At 46.0% G+C, this 10,000-nt stretch overlaps 2 protein-coding genes across 3 annotated transcripts in view; both read left to right on the forward strand.

The window, feature by feature from the left end:
• The window catches only part of stxbp4 (syntaxin binding protein 4), a 68,576-nt gene extending 67,270 nt beyond the window's left edge, over nt 1-1,306 (forward strand). The window contains exons 22-23 of the mRNA XM_031568728.2: nt 373-532; nt 924-1,306. Coding sequence (XP_031424588.1) covers nt 373-532; nt 924-980 — 217 coding nt within the window. The 3' untranslated portion in view covers nt 981-1,306. The remainder of the gene's footprint in view (nt 1-372; nt 533-923) is intronic.
• Nucleotides 1,307-4,434: 3,128 nt separating this feature from the next.
• hlfb (HLF transcription factor, PAR bZIP family member b) overlaps nt 4,435-10,000 on the forward strand; it is a 9,588-nt gene continuing 4,022 nt past the window's right edge. The window contains exons 1-3 of one of the 2 annotated variants that reach the window (XM_012835842.3): nt 4,435-4,983; nt 5,961-6,251; nt 9,111-9,325. In XM_012835842.3, coding sequence (XP_012691296.1) covers nt 4,881-4,983; nt 5,961-6,251; nt 9,111-9,325 — 609 coding nt within the window. In that variant the 5' untranslated portion in view covers nt 4,435-4,880. The remainder of the gene's footprint in view (nt 4,984-5,960; nt 6,252-9,110; nt 9,326-10,000) is intronic. The other variant, XM_031568776.2, reaches the window with a different exon arrangement.

Below are 10,000 nucleotides of genomic sequence, written 5' to 3' on the forward strand. Positions count from 1 at the left end.
ATACTCACGAGATCTCATAGACACACTCACTCACTCACACACACATACACACAAGATCTCATAGACACACTCACTCACTCACACATACACACGAGATCTCATAGACACACTCACACACACACACACACACACACACACACACACACACACACACACACGACCTCATAGACACACACGCACACAGCCCCATGTACCTGCATGTTAAATTTCAAGCTGTATTAACTTCAGTTGAACTGTAATTTTACGAATCGTCCAAAACCACGATGTGTTGTTGATGTGCTGTTGATGTGTTGTTGTTGATGTGTTGTTGATGTGCTGTTGATGTGTTGTTGATGTGTTGTTGTTGATGTGTTGTTGATGTGTTGTTGACAGCCACCTGACTCAGGCGACGGCGTGGACGCACCCTGTGACCAGCGCTCTCGGTCTGTGTGAGACGTCAGGCGGGGACCCGGCAGCCAGCACACACACACACACAGCCCACACTGCCAGAGGCCTGCATAGCAGCCAGCAGGAACACTCCACCAGCCCGCAGGTGTGTGTTTGTGTGTGTGTGTGTGTGTGTGTGTGTGTGTGTGTGTGTGTGTGTGTGTGTGTGTGTGTGTGTGTGTGTGTGTGTGTGTGCGTCTCCTTAATTAAACCCCCCCAAATGGGTTTCTGGAGGATTTCATGGGGATTAAGATGAATTATTGGGATTAAGATTAATTATTTACAAATGAATTGTCCCCACATTTGTTCTAATGCCAGTCTCTGTCTCTCTTCCCCCTTTCTTGTTCTCTCTCTCTTTCTGTCTCCTCCTCTTTCTTGTTCTCTCTCTCTTTCTGTCTCTCCTCCCCTTTCTTGTTCTCTCTCTCTTTCTCTTGTTCTGTCGCCTACTTCACATCTCTGTTTTTTCCTCTCCTCTGCTTTTCTTTTCTTGCTCACAGAAAACAATGGCTTTCCCTCTGTGTGTCTCCCATTCAACAAGTTCAACAAAGTCTTAAACAAACACCAGAATTCAGCCCAACAGACTCTCCCTCCCTCCCTCCCTTTCTCTATCTCTCTCTCTCTCTCTCTCTCTCTCTCTCTACCCCCCCCCCCCCCTCTCTCTCTCTCAGAGCATGTCTTTGAAGGCATCCCATGTCATTCTTCACGAGGCTGTGTGTATTTTTACGCTCTTTGTGACGTGTTGCTTTCTTCGAGCTGAGCGACTGAAAAGCCGTCCGTGTCGGTCTGTCAGCAGCCCCTTCATTCTCCAAACCTCACGCACAGACACACACACACACACACACAAACACACACACAGACACACGTACACACACACACACACACACACACAAACACACGCACACACACACAAACACACACACACACACACACACACACACACACACACACACACACAAACACAAGTGCATTTCCCTTGGCAGGGAGTATGAGTGGACATGTGGAGGACATGTCCGTGTGTCTGGACTCCTAACATAGAGCCTCAGTGATCTCAACATGTCCGTGTGTCTGGACTCTGGACTCTGGGCTCCTCACACAGAGACTCAGTGATCTCAACATGTAGTATGCAGCCAGCCTCAGTATTCTCAGCTGTGTATCCAAACCCTACAGATGCCTAAAACTCTCTGTTCAAGCCCAGTTCTACCCCTGTTCTAAGCAGCCCCAACAGACCTGTGGATAGGTAGAGTAGGCCTGGCGTCAGTATGCTACTATCCATCCTGTTTGCTTGTAGCTCTGTCATGTTTCAGGAAACACATAGCTCTAAGTCAGTAGCTCCTGTGTCATACGCCTGTGCTGGAGATCTCCCAGCTTCCTGTTAGCGTAGGTGTTCTGCTTCCTGTTAGCATAGCTATTCTGCTTCCTGTCAGCATAGCTATTCTTCCTGTTAGCATAGCTATTCTGCTTCCTGTTAGAATAGCTATTCTGCTTCCTGTTAGCATAGCTATTCTTCTTCCTGTTAGCATAGCTATTCTGCTGTTTCCCAGGTCAACTGTTGCTTGTCTGATCTGCGTCAACATGTGTCAGTGCACACTGCATCTCTGCGTCCATCTCATAGCACACACTCACAGTAGATCAGTTTAGTTTTTCATGCTAGTGATGCTCTTCAGTAAGTTGGATTTATTTTGTAGCAAATAAAGTGTGATAAAATCCACCCTGTTCAGTCTGTCTGTCTGTGTGTGTGTGTGTGTGTGTGTGTGGAGGTGTGGTTTTTCTCAGTGCCGAGATAACAAAGATTATCATCTGAGCTATTGATCCAGGGTGATACATATAAACACATCAAGTATAAGATATTGATCCGGGGTGATAAATATAAACACATCAAGTATGAGCTATTGATCCGGGGTGATAAATATAAACACATAAGGTAGCTATTGATCTAGATTGATAAATACAACACTAATGTAACACTAATGTAACACTAATCTAACATGGATTTTACTCTGCTGTGTAACTCTCACTGATATTTGATTGGTCAATGTAAAGTCATCATTCAAATTAGTCTTGAAAATCAATGACTTTAAATGCCAGTTGGATTGTGTGTGTGTGTGTGTGTGTGTGTGTTTCCACATTTAAAGACACACATAACTGACACACAACCCCATCCATAGAGTGTCCTATGAAAAAAAAAACCTGGGGAGGATATTTCAGTCAGCGTATCATTGTTTGGACATCTCTGACTGTACTGGTATTACCCCAGACCTGTTGGAAGGATGGATACTGAAATCTCTGACTCTACTGGTATTACAACAGACCTGTTGGAAGGATGGATACTGAAATCTCTGACTCTACTGGTATTACCACAGACCTGTTGGAAGCATGGATACTGAAGCAACACTGTTCACTCAGACGCCATCTAAGTTAAAAAAGTTTAAAAGTGAGAACACCTCGGTCCCACTGGACGTTCTAAAAGACGTGAGAGAGCACCCTGTCTTCCTGGTTCTAATGACAGGTCTGGCTGGTTTGATGACAGCGCAGCACCTTGCAGCCTCTGTTAACAAGCAGACACTTGCAACACCCTCCTCTCCTCCCCCCTCCCTTCCCCTTCCCTCCTCTCCTCTCCTCTCCTCCCCTCCCTTCCTCTCCCCTCCCCTCCTCGCTCACCTTCCGTCGTCAATCACATGGCAGCAGGCGATGAGAGGAATGACAGCCTGACCTACTTCCGCCTAAAGTTTCCACAGCAACACCTTGCAACCGGGGTTGCCATGGAGAGTTAAGAGGGCACATCTTCAGGGATTCAAATTGTGTTCTTAATGTACAGGATGAGAAAGCCTGAGTCAGCTGTTATTAACATGTCTCTGTTCTACCATTCATAGATGGTGTACATATGGGGGGGGGGGGGGGGGGGGGGGGGCTGGAGAGGAGAGTAATGAATGGAAAATGAATCAGCATGGATATTTTGCTATCATACACACTGGAGCATTATATATATTTTCCCTGTCTCTCTGTGTGTGTGTGTGTGCGTGTGTGCGTGCGTGCGTGCGTGTGTGTGTGTGTGGTTGATTTATTAACAGTTGGATACAGACACTGGTCGGCAAGTAAGAAGACAAGTAGATAAATCAAATGACATAAGAATTGATACAGATAGATATACTGACATTGATACTGATATAATGTGAGTTTTTTTTATTATCATGGTCTAAGGTATTTATCAATAACAAAGCAGGCAGGCAGGGTGCGTTTGGGTTTTTCCAATTCGGCGTAATTGATCGCGCTCTCCCGTGTGTGTGTGTGTGTGTGTGTGTGAGGAACACACGAGCCTCTGCGTGTCCCCGGCGGAGCGGGACAAAAGTAGGTCCACTCTGCCCGTTCACGAGACCCAACGCCGCCGCCCATGATCGGTGTGTCCGTTCGGAGAGCAGCGTGACTGGCGCGCTCAGCACACGGGCAAAATGCGCACGCACAGCGCCTGTCTGTTGATCCTGTACGCACAGCATGTATACTGTAGCATAGCATAACATCCACCGAGGGGTGTTGAAGTTTGAGTTCTGTCAAAGTTCTGCTCTAGAGAAATTATTATAGCTCTTAATAGTAAATGCATGAAATTCTGAAACTGTGTCTGTGTTTTCATTCACTAGCGAGTAGCCTACAGAAAGGGACATTCTATAATACCCAACTGAAGGGGGTCTTGTGTGTGTGAATACAGAGTGATGGCTAACTGTAAAGGAGAAAAAATGTCAATAATAAACAGAATAAATTGAAACGAGTTGTGTGTCACAGATGATTTGTAATTGTGTGTGTGCGCTAGTCGTTCGTGTGTGCTTTACACCGGCAAAATTATCTTTAATTATTATTAAAATTATTTAATTTTATTTAATTATTATAAAATTAAGTGCAATTATTATTAAATTGCTGTTGTTTTAAATGATTCTCTGATTTGATTATTTTTTTTTATACTTAATTTCTGAGTTTAATGTCTTTTGTTTATTTATTTTGTCTGTTTTGTTTTGTTATGGTTTGTTTATTTATTGTTGTATGTATTATGTAGCCTTCAATCAGGGCATTGCTGCAAAAGAGCCCTGTGCTCAGTCAATTCTCCTTGAATAAACAATGATGATGATGATGATGAAAATCTCACATTTCCAGCGCTCAGTCACCTGTCTTCCTTTAAGTACCTCTTCCAAGAGAGAGGAGTCGCTCCTCCCCTGGTGTTTGACGTCACAAGACAGTGGCATCACACATGGAACTGATCAGCCCCAACCCCAGACCAGTGCGTGCTGCTGACAGTGAACGGCGCCCGTGGCATACTTCAGGGACTTGTGTGCGCTCGTACTCACTCAATGTATCGCTGTCATTCAAAGATAATCTACTTGACCTGATCTACTGTGTTTGGAGTTTGTGGCATTTTGTATTTTAGTATAGTTTTCATTATATTCAGCGGAATTACAGCTCGGGTGGAGATGTCTCGGTCTGTCCTCATGAATCCAACTTTTCTACCTCCAACTCACGGGGTGCTGAAATCTCTCCTGGAAAAACCGACGGGACTACCCCTCCGCCATGAAGGTACATGAAGGCTGTTGGTGCTCGCATATCATGCTGCTCTTGCGTTTATGTTGGGCAGTATGTATGAACGGAACACATTAAATGTCGTGATTTAAGCTAAGATTTAAGTTTAAGACCGAAGGCAAAGTGGTAACTCTGTAGCTTTGCATTAGTCGCTGAGACTAGTGAAAGAGCGATTAAAAGTGAATGTTGCATTTAAAGTTTGCCTTTAAATCGGAGACTTGACGAGAACGCGGCGCGCAGGAATTGCGCTGGAATGCCAGAAGCGTGTTTACACATTTTAGCTCACTAGACCTATAGCCATGTGTATGCCATTTTAGCTCACTAGACCTGTAGCCACTGGTTTATGCCATTTTAGCTCACTAGACCTGTAGCCACTGGTTGTCGTTACACAATGGTAGTCCTTTGGGGGATCGTAGTCCCTCACATTGCGCATGCTCAGACACAAACGGTTTACGGCATAAGGCTCAACATCAACATCAACATATCTGGCTTGTCTTAACGCATAATGTAGGTTTATTTAACGTAATATTTAATAATGTTGTAAACGGTTTAAACGTCAACATATGGGGCTTGTCTTAACGCATAATGTGGGTATATTTAATTATGTTGTAAACGGCTAACAGCATAAGGCTCTACATCAACATATGAAACGAAACTGGGGAGAGACTTTTTGATCCTCCACCTCATCTGTTTTGTCCACTGTGACATCTTCTTTGTTTTTAAATAAATGGTCATGTTTTCAAAAAACTGGCTTTCGTCGCTTTTCTCCATGATTGAAAACGGATCTGTCGTTGTGACGCATGCGCGCGCGGCTTCAGTGTCGCAAAATGACGCATGCGCAATGTGAGGGACTACGATCCCCCAAAGGACTACCATTGTGTAGCGACACTCGTTTATGCCATTTAAATCGTCAGATTTCTCGTCGTCCTACTTCATTGTGAAACGCTTCACCTGTCTTGTGTGCGTGTGCTCAGGGTTTGGAAAGGAGGAGAAGGCGAAGTCGCTGGATGATGAGGTCAGCGCAGCCCCGCAGTCCGCCTTCCTGGGGCCCACTCTGTGGGACAAGACGCTGGCGTACGATGGCGACAGCTTCCAGCTCGAGTACATGGACCTGGAGGAGTTCCTCTCGGAGAACGGCATCCCGTCGAGCGAACAGAGCCACCAGCAGCCTCTTCCGCCGGTCCTGCCATCGCAGACTCCGTCCTCGGTCATCACCAGCACCGCTATGCCTCCTCACCGCTGTGTCCTCAACACCGTACAGCCAGGTAATGTCAGATTTCCCTCCCTTGCATTTGCACACAGTTGTAGGTACAGCCAGGTAATGTCAGATTTCCCTTGCATTTGCACACAGTTGTAGGCACAGCCAGGTAATGTCAGATTTCCCTTGCACACCAATTCTGAATGTTAGACAGGTGTAGACACAGACTGTTACAGCCGCTGCAGTGTTCCTCAAACATAGACCAGCACAGACACACACACAACTAGACCAGCACAGACCAGCACAGACACAAACACACCTAGACCAGCACAGACCAGCACAGACACAAACACCACTAGACCAGCACAGACACAAACACAACTAGACCAGCACAGACCAGACACAAACACAACTAGACCAGCACAGACACAAACACAACTAGACCAGCACAGACACAAACACAGCACAGACACAAACACAACTAGACCAGCACAGACCAGCACAGACACAAACACACCTAGACCAGCACAGACACACACACAACTAGACCAGCACAGACACACACACAACTAGACCAGCATAGACCAGCACAGACACAAACACACCTAGACCAGCACAGACACACACACAACTAGACCAGCACAGACACACACACAACTAGACCAGCATAGACCAGCACAGACACAAACACACCTAGACCAGCACAGACACACACACAACTAGACCAGCACAGACACAAACACAACTAGACCAGCACAGACACAAACACAACTAGACCAGCACAGACACAAACACAGCTAGACCAGCACAGACACACACACAACTAGACCAGCATAGACACAAACACAACTAGACCAGCACAGACACAAACACAACTAGACCAGCACAGACCAGCACAGACACAAACACAACTAGACCAGCACAGACACAACTAGACCAGCACAGACACAAACACAACTAGACCAGCACAGACACAAACACAACTAGACCAGCACAGACCAGCACAGACACACACACAACTAGACCAGCACAGACCAGCACAGACACACACACAACTAGACCAGCACAGACACAACTAGACCAGCACAAACACAACTAGACCAGCACAGACCAGCACAGACACACACACAACTAGACCAGCACAGACCAGCACAGACACAAACACAACTAGACCAGCACAGACACAAACACAACTTGACCAGCACAGACACAAACACAACTAGACCAGCACAGACCAGCACAGACACACACACAACTAGACCAACACAGACACAAACACAACTAGACCAGCACAGACCAGCACAGACACAGACACAAACACAATTAGACCAGCACAGACACAAACACAATTAGACCAGCACAGTTTAAAGACTTTTGCTCTCAGTACACACTTAAACACTTTTGTTTAAAGACTTATGCCCTCAGTACACACTTAAACACTTTTGTTTAAAGACTTATGCCCTCAGTACACACTTAAACACTTTCGTTTAAAGACTTATGCCCTCAGTACGGACTTAAATGCTTTCGTTTAAAGACTTATGCCCTCAGTACGGACTTAAATGCTTTATTTTAAATGTTTCTAGCTCTTTGCACCACAGCAGTCTAGTGTTAAACAGTTCCACTGCTGGCTGTGTGAGGGTTTGTGTGTTAATAAAAAAAAAACACACACACACACACACACACACACACACACACACACTCACACACCTCTGGGGCATAGCTTTATTAGATCTGAGTTCTAGATTTGCCCCGGGTAGGTTCTGTACATCTGGAACCCACAGAACTGTGAGAGGGCAAGAGGTGAGAGCAGTGAGCGAATATGAGAGTGAATTATGGGTAATGACATCATCCCAAACCCCCCCCCCCAAGGGCGGTTCCTCCACCTGGGCACATTTCTGAGGGCCAGGCAGAGTGTGTTTCTATAAGTGTGTGTGTGCACGTGTGTATGGGTCTGCAGCTGCTTTCCTCATTATCAACCTCCTTACACATACACACACACACACACACATGCTCAAGTCTCACGTGCAGTGTGTTCTTTCACCCTGTGATGCCCCAACTCTCACACATGTGTAGATGGAATGTGAATCCACACATATGATCACATGACCACAACTTGCATCTTAAAGTATCACGTGGTCGCTAAGCAACCTGCATTGGATCTGTTACATCTTGGTGCATGAGAGCGTAAAGGAATGAATCAAATTTATATCCATGTCATTGTCCACTCACACACACACACACACACACACATACAGTTTAACTTACATGTTGATTGACATGCCGTGGTCGGAGTCTGAAGTTTATTTTAGTTACATTTTTTTTCTGCATTTGTGTGTGGTTCATTGTCTAGTAATACTTTGAACTTAAGTACAGGTTTCATGTCTTAAACATCACATTTAGTCGGACAGGAATGAATGCGGTACTGAATGTCACTCACTCACTCACCTCCGCGGTCTGGTCAGGCTGGGTGTAGGGCCAAGCTCAGCACAGGGCCCAACCTGTGCTCTATGAGTGGCTAACACTCCGGGACTCCCTCTGGTGGTGGAGATGTGGCACTGCACACAACCAACAACAGCTGACTGGTTTCAGCAGTTCAGCAAAACTCTGTTCAATTCCGTTCAGTTACATGCTGTTCATTTCAACACAATGCTGTTCATTTCAACACAATGCTGTTCATTTTGATTCAGTTGAATTTGATTCCCTTTAAGTATGTTCAAACAGTTCAAACCTTTTGACATAACAGTGAGAATTGTCTTCTAGCACTTCCTAGTAACGGACGCTTAATCAGACCGCGACCACGGCTCCATCTGTCTGAGGCAGCCCTATGCCCTTACCCTTCTGCGTAGAATAGAAAATCAATATCCCTTGTGAATTAACTTATTCTGTCTGTTTGTTTTTCTGTTTGTTTGTTTGTGTTTTCCTGCAGTGCTGCCACCCCAACGTGACACCCCCAGCCCAATCGACCCCGAGAGCATCCAGGTTGCCGTGAGTTACGAGCCGGACCCCGCTGACCTGGCGATGTCCAGTGTGCCGGGTCAGGAGATGTTTGACCCACGCAAGCGCAGGTTCACTGAGGAGGAGCTGAAGCCGCAGCCCATGATCAAGAAGGCCCGCAAGGTCTTCACCCCGGATGAGATGAAAGTAAGCTGGAGCCACTGTGTGTGTGTGGGGGTGTGTGTGTGTGTGTGTGGGGGGGGGGGAGTTGTTACAATTGATAAGACAACCCCGCAGTCTTCCCTGCAGAAGTCCATGTTATGTTCCATCGGTAAGCTGATGCTAGGAGTAGATGCTAGTAACATGAAATAATATGAAACTGAACATCTGGGTTTAAAGACTCTCAGTATCTTTGCCAACATGTTGCACAACATTGGCTGATAAGATTGGATATTCATGTTCATGTTACATAGCAGTTTGTTGGAGTCATAAATGTGAACATGGGATTAGCCAGTGTGTGTGTGTGTGCGTGTGGGGGTGTTTGTGGGTGTGGGTGTGTGGGTGCGTGCGTGCGTGCGTGCGTGCGTGCGTGCGCGTGTGTGTGTGTGTGTGTGCGTGTGGGTGTGCGTGTGTGTGTGTGTGTGTGTGTTTACATGGGATTAGCCAGCTGAACATAGAATATTAGGGCATCCTAACAGAGGCGCAATGGGCCAATATGATGCAACTTCCTGCTGGGATGATCACCTTTGACCTCTGTGGGAGGCCCATATATCCACTCATGTGGTATTAATGCACAGCTTTGATTAGGAGCAAATGTCAATCATAGGACTGACTGTAGAAGGCAGGATGGTGTGTGTGTTTTAGCGGTGTGTGTGTGTGTTT

Source organism: Clupea harengus, chromosome 1, assembly GCF_900700415.2.
Source record: "Clupea harengus chromosome 1, Ch_v2.0.2, whole genome shotgun sequence".
NCBI classification, from domain to species: domain Eukaryota; kingdom Metazoa; phylum Chordata; class Actinopteri; order Clupeiformes; family Clupeidae; genus Clupea; species Clupea harengus.